This window comes from Monodelphis domestica, chromosome 8, assembly GCF_027887165.1.
Source record: "Monodelphis domestica isolate mMonDom1 chromosome 8, mMonDom1.pri, whole genome shotgun sequence".
In the NCBI taxonomy this organism is placed as follows: Eukaryota; Metazoa; Chordata; class Mammalia; order Didelphimorphia; family Didelphidae; genus Monodelphis; species Monodelphis domestica.
The window spans coordinates 58592989-58612764 of NC_077234.1; the positions used below are offsets into that span (position 1 = coordinate 58592989).

At 37.8% G+C, this 19776-nt stretch overlaps 1 protein-coding gene across 1 annotated transcript in view; it reads left to right on the forward strand.

Annotated features, from left to right (window-relative positions):
• Positions 1-19776, forward strand: part of DNER (delta/notch like EGF repeat containing) — a 371868-nt gene that overhangs the window by 116932 nt on the left and 235160 nt on the right. Inside the window, exon 2 of the mRNA XM_056807062.1 lies at positions 18666-18962. Coding sequence (XP_056663040.1) covers positions 18666-18962 — 297 coding nt within the window. The remainder of the gene's footprint in view (positions 1-18665; positions 18963-19776) is intronic.

The following is a 19776-nucleotide window of genomic DNA, read 5'->3' on the forward strand; positions in this document are numbered from 1 at the left end:
CTCGTAAGTCTCAGCAAGTCTGGTGCTGGGCTGGGTCCTTCTTATAGCCTAATTTGATCTGGCACTTTGTTGGTGTCTATCTATGATCTAACAGTAATCATGAGCAGAGCTTATGAAATCTGCAAAGGCCTTGAGAAAAAATAGTTTCTGGATTAATTAGCTTCATCAGTTTGCTCTCTCAGGTCCCTGAAAATCTTCACCCCACCAAATTTATTTTTCAGTTTCAGAATGATAAAAGGAGTTTATAATTACTTGATCCCAAAAGCCTTTTGCTGGTTCAGAATGGAGCAAGAGGGAAAAACAGAAATGCAGGCTGAGAGAGACCTAGGGGGAATACAGAGCAAAAAATGGGAGTAATTTTATTTGTTCACAAACCCATTGTCTCCTCACTTAAGGAATTCTTAGTGTACATGTGCTACAAACCTTGATTAAGTACCAATGCTCCTCCCTTGGCTCATGGGGAGGGTGATATATGTTCACTTTTATTGAAATTGGTGACAGTTTCTAGAAGTGGCTTTGTCCTTGAACATTCATTCTTGGGGATGGCAACATCTCTGTAAAAGAAGCTTTGCCATCTGTTTTTTCTTCCCAGTATTTGTGCTCCATTTGGGTCTCTTGTGATGCTCCTACACCTTCTGAGCTCAATGAAACTTCCTTGGGGCTTAATTATTGCTAGACTTTTCCTGGATATAAATATAGCCAAGGAAAAGAGCATTTATTAATCACCTACTGTGTGTCAGGAACACTGTGGTATAGATACTGGAGGAAAGGCAATGTTTGAAGAAGACTAGTGAGCATGATTGTGTGTGAGTGTGAGTGTTTTAGGTGTGTGAATGAATGTGTGAAGGGGAGGAGAGGGGGACTTCTCAGGGCTGGAGAACAAAGTAAGAGTAAAATATAGCTGTGCTTTTGAGTGTATTTGTGTGTTAAAGACCTCCCAGGGAATGAATAGGGCTGTGAGATGAGGCTTTGGTGGGTGAGTGAGAATATGTATATTAGTGTGTTTGAGGACAAGATTTTACTGGCCTGGGAAGCAGAGTAAGACTCAGGTAAATATGAACACATACTTGAGTGAGTGTGTGTGTGTGTGTGTGTGTGTGTGTGTGTGTGTGTGTGTGTGTGAGAGAGAGAGAGAGAGAGAGAAGGAGAAAGGAAAAAAAAGGTAAAGAAAGATAATAGCAGAGATAGAAAGGAAGAAAGAGAAAGAGAGACAGAAAGAAAAGGAGAGGAGATAGAGACAGAGAGACAGAAGCAGAGACAAAGAGAAAAAAGAAGAAAAATAAAAAAGAGAGAAAGGGAGAGGAGAGAGAAAGAGGTGGAGGAGGAGGAAGAGAGAGAGAAGAGAGGCACACAGAGACAGAGAAGCAGATTTGGAACAGTAGGGAACATTGTTGGGAAGGAGCAAGAAAAAGAAAGTCCTCATCTTTTAGTTCTTGCTCTGAACTTAGCCTCTTCTGTTGAGGCTATGGCTTCTGTCCCAGAAGGCAGAGAAAGGCTGCCTTGAAGGGGATAATAATGGTGGATGTGGCTGCTGTCTTTACAAGAATGAATACTGGCTTTGGAGTCAATGCACCTGGGCCTGGAGCCCAGTTCAGCTACTGACCAGCTCTGTGACCTTGGTTAAATCACTTAACTTCTCTGGGGCTTGATTTGCTCATCTGAAAAATGAGGGCATTGGTCTAGGCCCTCTGTGAGGTCTACAATTCTACAATCTAGGATCCTTTGATTCCAGGGGCACGCAGAGTGGGTCCTGTTGGCCAGGAGTTCCATTGGGAGAGGAAATGGGTTGGTCTGGCAGAGTTTCTAATGAGGGTGATGCAGGGAGCAAGCCTGGGGACCAGAGCCAAGTAGCCAAGAAATGGAGAGTTCAATCCTAGGGAGAATTAGGCCATGGGCTGCTGATTGTACCCCAAGAGCTCATAGCTCTGGAGACTGTTCTGCTTTGGAAGTGCCCCTGCTCATCCTAAGAACCCGTGTTGGCATTAAAGGGTGTGAAAGGGCCATGACTATCAAATGCTGAGAAATAAAGTTGATAGGGACAAAACACTTCTACCTTATTATGTTTAATTTGCATAATTTCTAATGAACGTGACACTGTTGACATTACTCCTTGCTTATTAATTTCCTCTCATTTATTAACTTAAGAAACTCCTTGCTCTAATTTGTAGAAATATTTTGGTTAATTAATATATGCTAGGGGATAAATATTTTTTTGCTCTTGGATATAGGTTCTTCACAAGGATAGATGGTCAGGCACACATAAATGCCCATGAGACTTGCATCTAGCAATATACAATCATGTCAAGATTCAACTTCCCTTCTTTCCTTGAATCTGTCCCCAACACCCAACACAAACTTTCCACACATATAGAATAGTGGGCTACCTGAATGCTATTGGAGGCAATAATAGATGCAGGGTTGAGTGGAAACTTGAAGATCATCTACTTCAATTTCTTTTTATGGATCAGAGAATTGAGACGTGGAGATGAAATGACTTCCCCATTGTCCTCCAAGTAGTAAGAGGCAGAATCCAGTTTTGAACCCTATTTCTCTGATTCTACATCACATAGTTCTTTCAGGGTCATTGGAAAGATCCTTGATCACGGATACCTGAAGATCTTTTCACAGGTGACAACAACAGTTGGAGATAAGATCTAAAATGGATATATCTCTGGGAAAAGTAGCACTAATATTCACACTAAGGTGTAAATGATATACATCACATTCTTTTCTGAGAAGAGTGTTTGATGAGGGGAGGAGGTGAAGAACTAAGCACCTCCCTCCTGATGGGAGGGAGAGAGGGAACTTAGAAGAAATGAATCTAGCAAGTGATGGCTGGGGTTAATGGACTACTTCCATTTGGGTGATTTTACATTTTACTAATGTAGAGGTTCAGATTGCTCCTGAGGAGAAGGGCAGACAATGCTCATTTCACCCCTGGACCTTTAAACATAGAGGTACAGATTGGCACCTATATGGGATTATAGCCAGAAGGGGTTAGGGCGGACCAGAAAAGAATGCTACCTATTTCCACTAACCATAGAGGAGGCAGATATTTGTTACAATAAAGGAAATATTCTTGAGTGTCCCTAAATGCTCCAATTATTAATAAAATCCAATTATCATCCTGAAACCTTAGGGGATATATACTAGGCATGAGCTTGAAATCAGGAGAGTTCTGGGTTCAAAATGTGCCCTTGATACTTTCTAGTTAAGAAACTAAGGGCAAGTCACTCATTTGTTTTCAGTCTTTTTTTCTTATATGTAAAACTAGGAAAATGTCTTACTCTGAGGCTCAACATGTGACCTATAGATAAAGTGCTCGGTCTCCTCCAAAGTCTAGGATGTCCCAAAAATCTTAGTGTAGTTTTAAGCTTGCACTTTATAAGCTAAACCTTGAACTCCACAGCAACCACGTGAAGCAGGTTGTACAAGTATCAAGCTTTAATAGCGTAAAACTGCACTGACAATGTAAAATCAATTAGGAACCTGTCCTCGGTCTCCTAGCTAGTAAGTAGTGATAGAGAGAACCTGAACCCAGGTTTTCTGATGACAAAGACAGGACATGTTCTTCTACTACATTCTCCACCCACCATTATCTTTGTCTTAGTTAATGGGAATTGCTGGTCATGAGAATCAGAGCCCTATGAACACTGTCTGTCTGGCCAGATTAAAGTTGTTGTCTAAATCCTGAACTTGTACTACATCAGGACTGTAGACAAAGGATAATGAGAGATCAGATAGAGTTTACTAATGTTTAAGTGAAATTTAGCATTTCATTCATTGTTTAAAAGCATTTCTTAGAGAAGGGTTCCATAGGCTTCATCAGGAGACCCAAAGGGGTCCATGACATGAAAAAAGGTAAGAACCTCTGCTTTACAGAGAAGTAGGGCCAATGGGTTGCCATTGGCTGTCAGCAGACTTTAGCTCAACATGGAAAAACTTCCAAATAATTAGAACTGTCTAAAAGTTGAAATGAGCTGCCTCAGAAGGTGGGATGAGCTCTCTATCCTCAGAGGTCTTCAAGTAGAAATTGAATGACCATTTATTTCAATGGTGATGGGGATATTCATACTTCAGGTATAGGTTTGCTGTTGTATAGGGCCATTTTTTCAATCGTGTCCAACTTACCGTGACCCCATTTGGGGTTTTGGCAGACACAGGAATGGTTTGCCATTTCCTTCTCTAACTCATTTGATATATGAAGAAACTGAGGTAAACAGGGCTAAATGGCTTGTCCAGAGTCACACAGCTAACAAGTGTCTGAGGTTGGATTTGAGTTCATGAAGATGAGGCTTCCTTATTCCATGTCTAGTCCTCTATTCACTGAGCCACCCTAGCCACCCATAGGGTTGACTGGATGCCATTTAAGGTCCTCCCTAGGTTCGGGATTTTATAATCCTATGAAGCACATTTTCTGTCTTTGTCAGGCAAGCTTGTCCAGAAAGTTAGAGAAAGAAGAGAACAGGGATGGGGAGGGGGTGGCAGTAGCAGCCTGGAGACCAGAAACTTCAGGATGCAACCTTTCTTCAGAGGTAGACTGTTAAACACATGACTTGGCTTTGCTTGCTGACTGGTGATGCTGAAATAAAGTCCCCCTGAAGCTTAAATCTTGGTATTTACAGCAGAAAGAGTAAGACCTTTGGCAGGTCAAATGATGCTCTGCTCTGCTTTTCATAGATCAACTATGACTATGAGGATAAACAATTAAATGAGGTTTAATTTCAATTGCACATGATTAGAGAGAAGCTTTGGAAGCAGGATTTTTTAGGCTATGTATTGTGCTTCTGCACCAGCAAAGTGGGAATATTGCGCTAATGCAAGAAGTGCTGGAGGAGAGAACTCTTTAAGCCCAAATAATTACTTCTCTGGTCCAGGAAGGGCATGGACTAGTCAATTAAAATGATTCCCCCAGCCAGCTGAGCCAGGGGAAATGAGAGGTGAGTTATGCTTTGGGCTATGAATCAGGCTGAAAAGTATTCAAGTCCCTTCCCAGTAGGGAGTGCTAAGCCCTGAAGATGATGGGCCAGATGGAGAAACAGCACAAGCATATTAGATGTAGGTAGAAGGTGAGCTAGAGCTGGCTCAGACCTTAGCAACCTTCTGGTCTATAGGCAATGATCTGTTATGGAGTGGGCTATCATTGTTCTGGTGAAGGTCCCTGGGACACCTACTCTGTTCTGCATATGGAGGGGGACTTTGACCATTTCTTTTTGGCCTTAGAGAGTAGAATAATGATTCACAAACATTTTGGTCTTGGGATCCCTTTACACTTTAAATAATTATTGAGGACCCCAAAGAGCTTTTGTGTATGTGGATTATATCTATTGATATTTGCTGTATTAGATATTACAACTGATAAAATTTAAAATATTAATTCACATAAGATGTTAATAAATTCATTATATGTTAATATAAATACCATATTTAATGAAAACAAAAAACAAACAAAAATAAATTGCTGATAAGACTGGCATTATTTTATATATATACATATATATGTATATATATATATATATATTTGCCATCAATAATGGCTAGCCTAATAGAAGACAGCTAGATTCTCCTATCTCTTTCTTTATTTTATCTGTTACACTATGTTGTTTTGGTTAAAGTACAGGAAGGAAAGATGGCCTCAATGGTAATGGGAGGAGGGAGGAGTATTTTTATAGCATACACATATCCAATCCAAGCATTGTAATAAAAATAATTTTGAACCAAGAGACCCTCTGAAAGGGTCTTGAGGACCTCCAGGAATCCATGGACTATATTCTGAAAACCTTGAGAACTGCTGGAATAGAATTAGGGCAAAGTACAGCAGGTGCAAGGAAGCAGATGCTGCCTTGGGATAAGGAAAAACTTAAAAGTGCACTGTGCTTTCCTGGGAGATGGGGAGTTCCCTTTGGTTGGAGGTCTTTGAGCAAAAACTGGTGGGGGCATCACTTGTGGATGTTGCAGAGGGGATTCTTGAATAGGTAGATTACTACTGAGGACTCTTCCAATTCTGAGAATTTGTTTCTTATTTTCCAAATAAAGGAATTGAGCCTACAGAGATTAAGTAGCTCAATCATGTTCATTAAATTATTGGATTTCATAATGACATTTTGAATTCCCTCAGTATCCAAGAGCTATATTAAAATAACAATTCAAATGATACTGGTCATTTTAGTACTGAAGAAATTTGGGGATCATTCCCTATTGTGGCACCTTTGCCAGTGTATTCCATGATTAGTATGACTTCTCAGGGGTAGGTCATGGAGTAAGTTCACAAAGCATCTGAAACTGTGATGAATGATTCTAGAAACTCACTAATAATACAGGCAGATGCTTTTTCTTTCTCCTTTCTATGCAGAGTAGAGAAGCTCTGGCTTCTCTAGATCATGGGTGTCCCTAGGTATACTATCCCTGTTGTACCTTAGGATGTCAATAACTTGCGTATTCTAGGCAAGATAGGAGTATGACAACCATTGTTCAATATCCAGCTGATGACGTCTGATTCTTTGGCTCTGGTTGCTAAGCTACTCGGTGCTGTTGTTAGAACAATCCACAGGGCATTCTGGATTTTAAAATTTTCCTTCATTTTCCAATAAAGATTCTAATTTTGGAAATGATATTTATAGCAGCCAAGTGGCTACTAATCCATATTGTATACCACAAAATCAGATTTTTTTGTAATTTTGTTTGCAAATGTCTTCCCCATAGAGGGAGAAAAATCAAATGATTCAAGATTCAATCTTATTTGAGACATTTTGTAGTGGCAGTGGGTTTAACCAGTATATAGATGAGATCAGCTTTTAAGTAAACCCAAGTTATTACCTTATATTAGTAATCTTTCTGTATCCCCCTCCCTTTTAGGACACATGCATTTAGATTAGTTTAAGATAATTTAGTATAATAAACCAGACATAGCTTTTTATAATGGTACAAATGGTTTAAATAGTTTTAAGATGTTATTAATTTTTATTTATTCACTTAGTTTTCCTAGAAGTTAGAGCTGAAAAGGACTAAAGAGAACATTTGTAGTTAAAGCAGGACTCTCTGTTTCTTTCATTTAAAAAGGGAGAAATCATTTTATTGATACTTTTTGTCAGTATTTTCAGGGGGAGTCCTCTCCCTATACTAGACAGAATGCTCATGGTAAAGATTATTTGAAGATAAGCAAGCAGGAACTTCTGATACTATGATAGATGTCAGGACATAACATTCTGCTCTAGTAGGATTAGAACTTGAACTCAGAACTTTAATCTTCAAATCCATTATTTTTTCCACTCTGCTAATCTGTTTCTATTCACCAGTTGATGGGGACCCACTTAACTCAATTTTTTTGCTACCACAGAAAGGCCTATAATGCAGATTATGGGATGTATTATCCTACCCTTTCAACCCCCCTTTTTATTATCTTGGAGGCAGAAGGCCCAATGAATAGAACATTGGACCTAGAGTAAGAAGATGAGTCCAGATATGTCCTTGGATACTTACTTGCTGTTTGACCCTGGACAAGTCACTTAATCTGTCTGCCTTAGTTTCTTCAACTGTAAAGTAGGGATAATAATAATAACATTTCTCTGGGTTGTTATGAGGATCAAATGAGATAATGTTTGTAAAGTGCTTGGCAAAGTGCTTAGCAACATAGCAAATGCTAGCTATTGTTATTATTATTTTAACTAATTTTAAAGCTTAAAGAAAAAGAAGCCCAGAGAGACCTGATTTGCCCAAGGTCATATAAACAATTAATAGGAGGACTGAGATTTGAACCTAATTCTTCAAATCTCAAATCTTATACTCTTTCCAGTTCCCTTCAGATTAGCTATGGGGATGACACTTTTGAAACATAAAATAGGAGGAGTTATTCTTGATGAAGTCATCTTGCTATTCTGAAGGTTTTCTCAGGGATGCTTGAATGTTTCTTATGTAATAAACAAAGCTTCAGCCATGAAAATAATTTACCAGTTATTTGTGGTCAATTTTTTTGGTAAATTCTAAATTTCAGGATTGTTGAAAGACTAAAGTCTTCCCCCAAAAGACACCTCTGAAGTGGTGTTTATCTTTAGTTTTGAAGAGTACCAGTGACATGGAAAGGTGCTTTTTTAATTGAAAAAAAATTTAACCTATTTTCCCCCCAAATTAAATGTAATTCAAATTTTCTACAGATCTTTTCTGAAGGTATAAAATCCAAATTGTCTTCCTCTTCCCTTTCCCTCCTGCATATCCTGTATGATAAGCAATTTGATCTCAGTCATACCTGTATTATCTTGCAAAACATATTTTCATAGTTTAAGAAAATACTCAATATAAAACCAAACCCCCAAATAAAAACACAAATAAGCTAAAGCAAAAAATTGTATGCTTTCATCTGCATTCTGACTCCAACAGTTCTTTTTCTGGAGGTGCTTAGCATCCTTAAGTCATAAATCCCTCAGACTTGTCCTATATCATTGTATTGCTGAAAGTAGCTAAGTTTTTCACAGTTGATTATCGTAACATATTTCTGTTACTGTGTACCATGTTCTCTTAGCTCTCCTTATTTCATTCTACATCAGTTCACATAGGTCTTTCCAGCTTTTTCTAAAGTTTTCCTGTTCATCATTTCCTTCAGCACAATAGAATTCCTCACCACAATTGTTCTGCCATTCCCCAATTGATGGTTATGCCTTCAATTTCCAATTCTTTGCCAATGGAGTTATGTCTTGACTTGTGAGTGAATTGGATCTAAGTGAGGCCGAGCATCAAAAAAGCTAACAAAGTTGTTAGCCTCACTATCTCTTCCAGTCATTGAAGTTCAACAGAGAGACAAAAGTCATCACCATCACTGCAGAAAGTAAGCTCTTGCAGGTCATATTAGAATGGAAAGACTTTGAGTAATGGTCAGAGACAGATTATGTGTCTGTTCTCTGAGGATCAGCTGAAGTGAGCCTGGAAAGGTTGTTCACCAATTTGAATGCAGGATGATGGATTTTTCAATTCCAGGAACTCCTGAAGGCCATTGATTATGAGTTATAATCTGGAGGTTGAAAGTATACACACCAATGAAAAGTGAAGATCCTTGGGGGTATTAAAGGTAGAAGATGAGGACCAGAAAACTGGGACACACTGCCATTTCATCAAAATGTCTTCTATCCTGCAGTCAGAAATATTAAGAATGGCTGGCTTCTAATGCCTTCATGGATGATATATTTTATGATGGACAAACTGTCAGGATGCCATATACACAAGATGAAAAAAGCAATAGGATTTTAAAACTAGGTTAGGAAGGGGTCTTAGAAGCCATCTTGTCGATCCTTGTCATTTTTTAAATGAAGAACTAAGGTCTAAGGAGGGGAAGTGATTTCTCTCTAAGATCACTTAGGGTGGGATTTGAACCTGGGGTCTTATACTGTCTTGGTTCAGATTTAGGCTGAAGACAAAATGTTGACGATAAAGGCTTTCTTTCATTTAACCATTAAAGATAAAATGGGCTCTTACCTTCTCACTTGATCAGAATCCCATGCTCTCTTATTTATGCAATTTTCTAGTTTGGTTCTAGATGTTAGTCATGTATAAACATTTTAATTTATGTTACATAGGCATCTATTTATTACAGATCACTATACCAGGCACTGGGAGGGATAAAAAAGATTAAATGAAGCATATTCCGTGCCCCTTTGAGCCCACAATATAGTAGTTTGAGAAGATCTACTTCCAGTGTGCCTAACTTCATAGGTGATGATGGAGAATGGTGTCAAAAATGTCATGTCAAAATAAAAACACAGAAATGGTACTCCACCATGGCTAACATATTGTGGTTCTAAATGATGTCTTTTTACCTCACCTCAAGAACGGTGTACCTGGGCTTTCATCCTCTTTTTTGCTTATAAATTGCCTTCCCTACCCATATCACTTACCCTAACTGTTGTCTCTTGATTTCTTATTATTTTAGGAGTCCTACGTTGAGACCTGTTAGTGAAAAAGAAGAAAATGCATAATATACAAGCTAATTTTTGATCAGTGCTTTGGGTGAAACATGATTATTCATAAAATTAATCGAAGTTTGCTTCTATCTTGGTCCTTTCATCTTGTTTCAGTCAATGGACAAGGGTTTATAACTCCATCATTAACTCATTGTAAGGTCTTGGGAAAGACTCCTGTAAAGTGAGTGTTGAACCTAGACAGTCTTTATGAATCTTTCCAACTTGAAATATTTCATGATTCTATATAAATAACTAATATAAGCTCAGATTTTGCAATTTCTTCCCTCTACCTGTTTTATATAATGTGTGATTAAAAAAATTAAAGTGAATTGAGATTTTTTATAAAAATCTTAGAAAAACTGAGACAACTCTTGTGAGTACTATAGCCTTCCTCTGCCATGAGGTCCAACATTCCAGGGACCAAACCATAGCCATGTTCACTAGAGTGTAATGATAATATGGAAACCACATGTGGGAACTTACATATAAAAAAGTAGGCATGAAGATAAATGCATCTATCTCAAAGCCATTCTGAGTATGACTTTGGGAAAATGAAATTGATACTATCCAGGCTATAAATTGATTCTGGATGGCCAATGGAGTTTAGAAACTTCCACAGGAGTAGTCTTGATTTTGTAGTTGTACCCACAGAGCCTAGTACTCTGTCCTGAAGGTAGTAGGTGCTTAATAAATGCTGGTGTTGTTTAATTGTGTAGACAGTGAGAGTTGGCACCTTTTACAGAAGCACTGGACAAGGCTAAGCATACCTAAGCCCCTTTGAATTCATCTAATGTGAACAGGTCAGATAAGGATAAAATCAGAAAACTGGTATAATTCCAGGGGCTACTCTTCTAAGATTCATCAATCACTCCAGCAATCTTTAGCTACTTGTACCTTCATTTTCACTTCAGAGGAAGAAGCTTGGTTTAACCAGCCTACATCATTTTGTTCATGTATCCTGTTTAGGGACTTGGGAGCATGAGAATCTTCTTAATTTTTTTCCTGAACTAATTGGCAAAATTTGGGGACTAAATGGGGGAACATATGGCTTGGTTACTTACTAATGAATGCTACCTTGAACAAAGATAAGTCAGAAAAATGTTTGCAAAAGGAGTTTTTTTCTCTGCTAGGTCAGGACTTAGTGAAAGAAAAGAAGAAAGACTTTCCTGGATCGAAAGGACCTACTGGGCAAATCTTCATCAGACTATGGTGAAATTTATTAAAGTGTATTAACTGACTCACTGGTGACCAATCAACCTTTGGGAGAATCAGTTTTGATGTCCCATGACTCACTATTATAGTTATCAAATGAATATGCCTAGCCAATCCATTAGCCCAGCTAAAGCTAAAGTATCATATTAGAGTAGGGAAAATGAAGGCAGCTTCTGTTTTAATAAGTGACCATATTCATATCCAGTTGGTAGCCAAAGGCATCAATCTGAATCTTTTGCTCTGTACCAATTATTCTATTGACCAGGTAGATGGGAAGAAGAAAATATTTTTGGATTTTTATCTATTTGCTCCCTTAACCCCATTGCCATCTTTAATATCTTAAGGCTGCCAGAGGTTGCTAACCTCTCTTTAAAGATAACTGTGAGAGAGGAACAATATTTTGAGTCCAGCATGGTGGTAAATCTCTTGCTTTGGGTATACCTGAATATGTGGGCTCCTTGGTTTTATTTTTCTGTATCATACTCTCAAACAGAGTTGAAGAGTATTTTATTCTCTCAGAGAGGTCTATTTCAATGAAGCTAAAGGTGAAATAAGAATATAATTGATTATTTGATTATTGTTGTAGAAAGATATATTTCCATGGAAACACCGGAATTATTCCATAAGGAGAATTATGTTATGAATAGTTAAAGAAATAAAAAACAAATTGCTCCTTTACAGACTGTTTCTGAACCAAAACTCTGTGAGTTGGAGTCTCTTCTTTTACTATCTGGTCTACTGGGAAGCCCCAGGTTTAATAAGTAAGAGTGCCAGACACTAGGGAGGACAATAGGACAATCTGTTCATTTCTTGTCTTTATTTTGTAGCTGAGTTCTCCTTCCTACTTTCCTTCCTTTCCTACTTTCCATATAAAAACAGGGTATGTGGTAAAGTTATGTGGCCATTAAGAAAAAAGATGCATTTGGGAACCCCAAAGGCAATGTATTTCAGTGAGGCAACATGGTAGATGAATAGTAGTAGTCGTCTCTCGGTAACCAAGGATGATGATTGTCTTTGTGCGTTTTCATCTATGATAGATGAGTGTGCACAAAGACACTTGTGCATGAAGGAGATTTAAGTGGAAAAGCCGATGCACAGAGACAGTCCCACTCTCTCGGCGTTGGAAGCCTGGGTCCAGTGGCACGAAAAGTCATTACACTTGGAGACTTCCTCAGCTGCATTGGATGGCCGTGTTGTCTTTTGTGCTCCAACACATCCTAAGCACTCCACGGTGCTTTGCTGTGTCGCCCTCTCAGCTGTTGAACCTTCTTACTGGTTTCTTCCATCTGTTCGGCCAAAGCAGTCTTCACATGCTGGGTGAGCAAAGCCTTAGTTCACCAGGGGTCGACGACCCTATGGCTACCCTCACAAGGTTTGGTCGGCCTGTCAGATGAATAGACAACTAAGTATTAGATTTAAAGAAGTCTGTCCATGTGTCTCAAAGTTCTTCAGTTCAGTTTTTTAATGAAGTAATCCCCTCTCCAGACACTTGGATTTCCACTAGTTGCTGCTTTTTAAAAATATTTGACTCAGGTCACAGTTAAAGAAATGGGGCAGATAGATTGACTTCAAGTAAAAAGCACTAAGAATTTTTAAAAAGTATTTTTGTTTTGTTTTGAGGATTTCCATTAGTTGGAAAGTAATTCCTTAAATGTATCTTAAGTCCATAATACAGAGTTACAGTAATATCAATATAGATTTATACCATTAAGGTATATATAGCATTGTAGTGCTCTTTTCAGTAAATGAAAATGAGCACTTTTCTTATTTTGAGCCAAAAAATGTTCAACATTTCCTAGCAAATGGAGATCACTGTTGGCAATGTTATTGTTTTAATGGCTCTCTTGCCTTTAGTGGATGGTGGGTAGGAAGGAGGATGATGCTTCTGCATTCTTGAGATCTCTATCAGAGAAAATGAGAATAATAATTTAACAGATGAAACAAAAATGCTGCAACAGATAAATCAAGCATTAGGCATTAATTAAGCACCTACTGTTTGCCAGGCACTGTTCTAATTACTGGTAATATAAGTACAAAGAATGAAACAACCCCTACTCTGATCATTTACAGTCTTCCAACCAATGGAATTGGCTCTTCCTTGGAAAGGACTATCATTCCCTGACATTAAAGCTTAAAATCTTCATCATTTTTTATTGTTCTTTTTCTCTTATTTACCTGGCTGATGACCAAGTGCCATTAATTCCACCTTCATAGTATATCTTGCTTTTTATCTTTCCTTTTATCTCTCTACTACCATTTCTCTAGATTTGGTTCTCATTTGCTTTTAGCCTTCTAATTTGTGGCTCCCTTTTATTTTTTACTCCTTTAATCCCACCAGATTTATCTTCCTGAAAGTGTTATGATTACATCACCACCCATCTCAGATTTGAAAGGTTCCTCAGTGCCTATAGGGTCCATAGGTTCAATTTGATCTGCACTACTCCTCTGCATGGACTTTTTGCTCCAGTCTACTCAATTTCCTCTGCTACCTGCCTTTTGCAGTTTAATTTCCTGGAAAACCACCCTTTCTTTGACACCTAATCCCTGCCTGTGGTTTATGGTCCAATTCAATTCTATCTTTCCTGAAGCTTTCCTTGAATTTCCTCCCTTCCCCTGCAACTCCTTTCCCCCAGTCTTCTTTCCTTTTTCTCAATTCGGAGTCACAAAATCTCAGAAGGGCCCCCAGGGACTACTTAGTCTAATGCATAAATGATAGAGAATCCCTTTTTCCCAGCTTTCCCATTAACAAATCATGCTAACTCCCTTTATAGAGAAAGAAGTTATTTTGTTAGGTTAAATAGAGCCCATGTATCACTAAGAGCTGCTATTGTCATTCAAAAATGACGTCTAATAAGATGTTTACGCAGGCTATTGGTCAACATTGTTTTTCATTGATAAGCAATAAAAACTCATAACTGAGGAAACTTCAAACAAATGAGTGATTACAGTTGACAAGGGAACCACGATCATTCCTGCAAATAAAGGTTTTATTAAGAATATTTCCTATTTTTCAAACCACCTTTTCAAGTCGGTTTTCTACAATAAGGGAAGAGAAGGATAAATAAAACTTTCAAATGATCTTCAACACACTTTGATTGACTCAATTCCTTTTCACTGGGTTCTTATCTTTCTTCTGGAGTTGGCACTGATGAGTCCAGTATTAATCAAAGAATGAGACAATAAAATTTATTAAGCACCTACTATGTGCCAGGTACTCTGCAAAATATAATCCCTGCTCTCAAGGAACTTATATTTTAATGGGGGAAGATGACACACAAAGAAAAGCTGAAAGTTAGGGGAAGTGAAGGTACATGTCTGGGGGACATGGTAGAGAAATCCAGAGAACTGCAGCAAAGTAGAAAATGAAGAGATGATTGGCCTGTGCACCTTCTTTTAATGGACATTCTGGGAAGAGTTCTCCACCCTCCAGTTAAAGAGAACAAGGTGCCCATTAGGATTGACTTTCAGGGCTAAAGTCATCTTCTGGGATAAAGAGATTGGGCCTCAAGTAATCTTCCCGGATTAAGAGTGGGCAGCAAAAAAGGGCAAAGAAGTTCAAGTCACATTAAAGAAATGGGACAAATAGACTGATTTCAAGTAAAATAACTTAGATTTTAAATTTTTTTTATTTCGAGGGCTTCTATTAGTTATAATTTCCACAAGTGGATCTTAAGTCCATAATACAGTTACAGTAATATTAAAATACATTTATCTTCCACACTAAGGTATATAGTATAATGGTGGTCTCTAGGACTCAGGGTCAAGGATAATCTGCTTTCTTCATTATGTTTTGAATTGGGATGGGGTGCAGGGACAGGAGATTTGACGGATTTAAACCAGTAGCTTAAACAGTGAAAAAGACCAAATTAGTTCCACTAGGTGAAAAATGTGGATCAAATTCATAAATTAATATAACTGGGTATTGATTTAGTAAACACGCTCCATTTTAAAAAATGAGCCACACTTAAATGTAAGAAGGAAAATATTAATCCATGGATGTTTCCTGTTTTTGTTGATTATTATAGCTAGTGTTATAAATATATATATATATATATATATATATATAGTGTTATAAAATTGATCATCCTCAAGAAATGGTGGTCAAGAATTGCTACTTGATAAAGGCTGCATATTCTCCAAGTGAAGATTTAGTAATAATGACCTCCTCGCTCATTTTATAGTTCAGTGATTTACTTACTTATGATCTTAGTTTCAGGTTCTTATTTATAGCAGTGATATCCCCTGAAATATGCCATTTTTTCCCACTTTGGTCACCAGCATGGAGAAAGTTAGCAATAACTTCAGAGAAAACTGTATATATGAAAAATGGTTATGACATCAGAAGTTCATCATCAAAAAGTTATGATTTTGGAGACTGAGCTTCTACGTTAAAATTAATGTAATAGAAACAAAACATAAAAACAATGTACTAAAGAGCAGAAAAAGAAATCTTGTTATTGGGGTGGTCATTGTTAATGGAAAAGCTAACACAAAGCACAGGCATAGTATAAAGTTATTATTTTCAGTTAGGAATCATTCCACAGTGTCCCTTATCCATTCTTATTGTGACTGGCTTTTATGGTTTTCTGTGTAATCAGATAATTCAGTGTTTGAGCTTTTGACAAAAGGATATAACTGAGGATTCAGTCTTTAAATTCTCCCTCACATCCTTTTTGATATTTGTTATTTCTTTTAGCCTCCCACTTCAATCATGCTTCATTGATTTTACTTCTAATTTGTGCATTTATCAGATTTAGGAAAACCAGTAGTTCAGAAAAAAAAAATTGCTACTTGTTCTGTTAGTATTCTTCAGTCCACTTTTTGTCTCCATGGCCACTGTTAGAGCTCTCCAGTATCTGAAATAAAGATGCCCATTTTGGGCTCTGATCTTTGAGGAATCCAGTGCTGTTGCTCCATGATACTCAGGTACTGACTCAAGGAGGTAGCTGGTTGGGGAGGAAGATGGTGACACCAGTTGGGGATAACAAATATCTGGGGCTTATACAAAGCAAGTTGCCCTGAAAAACACCACCACTGTTGCTGAAGTAGAGAGAGCTCCCACACAGCTATCAGGATATTGTACCTTTCAACATCTATTCCCCTTCATGGCTGCCTATGACACCTACTATACTGGATTTCATTTGCTTTAAAAGTTTGATGAGAGAGATAAAGGACAGGCTATATAAATAGTGTGATTTGCCAAATGCGTACACTTCTTTAGAAATGATCCTGGGTCTTCATCTCCTCTGAAAAACTCCTTTTAGGTTCCAATTACTGGCCTAGTGAGCTCTCTAGGAGCACTTGCCCACAGAAATGAAATCCCTAGAAAAAAATTTTATATATAGATGATGATTTGTTTCTTGGCTTTCATATATAAAAATAGGACTACTAGCTTGCCTTCTGGAGGAACTATGCCTTATAGTTTTTTTTTAAACAGCAGTAGTGCTGCTTTTTAGTGGTAGCAAATAAATGGAAACATAAGTAGATGTGTCTATCTACTGTCGCCCATACACTACCATCTACAATGGGGAATGGGAGAACAAATTGTAGTATGTGAATGTAATGGAATATTTCTGTGCTCTAAGAAATAGTAAAGATTATGAGGACAGAGGTGCATAAAAGGTGCTCTTATATGAAATAATGCAGAACGAAGTAAACAGAACTCAGACAACAATCTACCCAATGCTTATAACAATGTAAATGGAAAAACCAACAAGAAGAAAAGTGAACATTGTAAAATTCCAGAGAACAAGTATGGTCTTAAAGAAGAAATATAATACTCTTCCCAAAACTCCTTTGCAGAGGAGTGACCTCTATGTATATGGAATATTGTTTATATTGTTAGATTTTTTTAAAAGGTACTGGTTGGCTTTGTTAAAATTTTAAGAAGCTATTTGTGATATGGGATGATTATCTGGGAGTAGGAAAAAGAAGAGACACAGGATAAAATTAAGGTGGTACAAAATGATATCAAGATATGTTTATTTAAATTAAAGCATTAGTACTGACTTGATTGAACCATTTAGGCTTTTTCTAACTTGCTTATACTAGTCAGCATCAGTACACATTTGTCAGAGGTTTTAGTTGAAGGGAATGGTGTTTGGCCATGGAAGATGCCTTCATTTATTTATTAAATGTTTACTTAGTATAATGGACACAGTATTGCCAAAGATACCAGAATAAATAAGGAAGTAAGATCTCATTTATGGAGTTCTAAGGAACTTCAGGACTCATGTAGAGGTAAATATAGTACCAATTAGAATATGATGAATACATGGGGACAGCAAAGGCTTGTGGCTATCAGGAGCTACATGGAAAGAAATGGTCATTGAATAAACAAATGAACAAATACACAGATGAGAGAGATTGACCAAAGTCACTGAAGTTGTGGCATCTGTATTAAATCCTATCTCCAGATCAGTTTTAGAAAAGAATATGATAGTGTCAGATGGCCTAGAGAGCCATTAACTTGTCCTGCAATCCAGGAATGAGCAGTCAAGTATTCAATCAATCAGCAATCATTTAGTATATGAGCCAACTGTATATGAGCCAAAAGGAGAGTGTCAAAGCACACTCTCTATTTATATGGGAAAGATGGGGCTGGACCATTGTGGTAGATAAAGAAGTAGATGATCTTGTCATATTGGTTTCATAAAATATCTTAAAGTTATATAAAATGGTGTCTCTGAGAGACTTTGGTCAAGAATGACTAATTTAATTATGAACCAGAATGCCTAGATCAAATTAAGACTCTTGAATTCTCTTTCCTACAAGGTGTCAATCACTGTGTACAATTACCACTGAAAATAAATTCCATTCAGGTGCTCATTGTGTGGGTTAAGTATTTTTTTTAATTAATTAAAAAAATCTTTACCTTCTATTTTAGAATCAATTTTGAGTCAGAATCATAGCAAGGGCTAGGCAATAGGGCTTAAGTGACTTGCCCAGGGTCATGTAGCTGTGTTTTTAATGGACTTATGCCACCAAAATATTATTTATTAAACAAATTTTGGAGTAATTAGAAAAGCAATACATGAGGAGGAGGAGGAGAAGCCATGAGGCGAAATCCACCCCCATCAGACACCAACAAAGAAAGAGTGTTGAAACATGTGCTAAGTGAGATCTCTTTATTTTCAAAATTTTAGTGTCATTTGACTTGACACTTTTCTAAAAATAACCCACCTGGTATCTCCTTTTAAAGCCTCAGCTCTAGTTGACTCAGCCTTAGACTCGCTCCCCAAAATAATTTGTCCTTGGAATCACTATTGTTTAGCACTTGAAGCTTGGGGGTTGACTGTCCATTAAGCTTTTCCTTATTAGCACCTCACAGAGTCACATCTTTGCTCAGCTTACCAACGGGGCAGAGCCTTGGAAGGTTCCTTGTATGCAATTTAAAATGTATTTTCCATAATAGCTTCTTTTCTGCAACCCAGAGTTCATTCCCTGCCCCTAAGTACCGGCTCTTCTTAGTAGGGTGTAATTGACCCATTTATTGTTTCTTTTCAGTTTGTAGCCGACCCTTGTGCCAGCAACCCTTGTCTCCATGGCAACTGTAGCACCAGCGAGGATGGATACCTTTGTATTTGTGATGAAGGCTATAAAGGAATCAGCTGTGAACAAGCATCTCCCAGCCTCCCCGTCTCTAGTTGGACAGAGTCCCCAGCTCCAAGGCAACTCCAACCTGTCTCCTCCACCCAGGAGCCTGATGTGGTCCTCCCCCCCTCCCAAGCAACTGTGACACTTCCCACCTGGCAGCCAAAAGAGGGCCAGAAAGTTGTAAATATGAAATGGGATGAAATAGAGGTGAGAATGAATTAAAAAAATATGGGTTTTTCTGGGAGGGGGGGAGGAAAGAGGGGAGGGAAAGAAAATGAATCAGGTAACCATGGAAATATAATAAATAAAAAATAAATGAAAAAGTTTGGATTCCCCCTTATACTATAAGAGATCATGAATTCACCTGCCTGATCATTGATTCTTAACAGTAAAAAGACCCTTCTAAGAACACTTTGGAAGTGAATTACAAATTCCACTTGATTTCACTGGCTGGGGAACAGGAAATGGCTTTCATCTATGCAGTATATTTATATGCTCATACAGCATAGTGGCAATTTGTTTCTATACCTCATAAAGATAATACAAAGCTGGGTGGAATCAAGTTTGTTATATGCATGTACACACATATACATATATACATGTGTATGTATATCTATTCTCATGTATGTGTTAAGTATGTATATATGTACACAGATATACATATTTGTTGTTGTTTAGTCATTTTTTAGTCATGTCTGACTCTTCATGACACCATTTGGGGTTTTCTTGGCAAAAAAAGTCAATCAGGTTTGCAGTTTCCTTTTTCAGTGGAAACTGAGGCAAAGAAGGTTAAGTGACCTGTCCAAAGCCACACACATAGTAAATGTTTGACACTGGATTTGAACTCAGGTCTTCCTGATTCCAGGCCTGAAACTCTATCCACTGTGCTACCTATATCTACACATATACCTACCTACACACACACACACACACACACACACACACACATTTCTCTCTCTATTGCTTCCTTCCTTCCTTCCTTCCTTCTTCCTTCCTTCCTTCCTTCCTTCCTTCCTTCCTT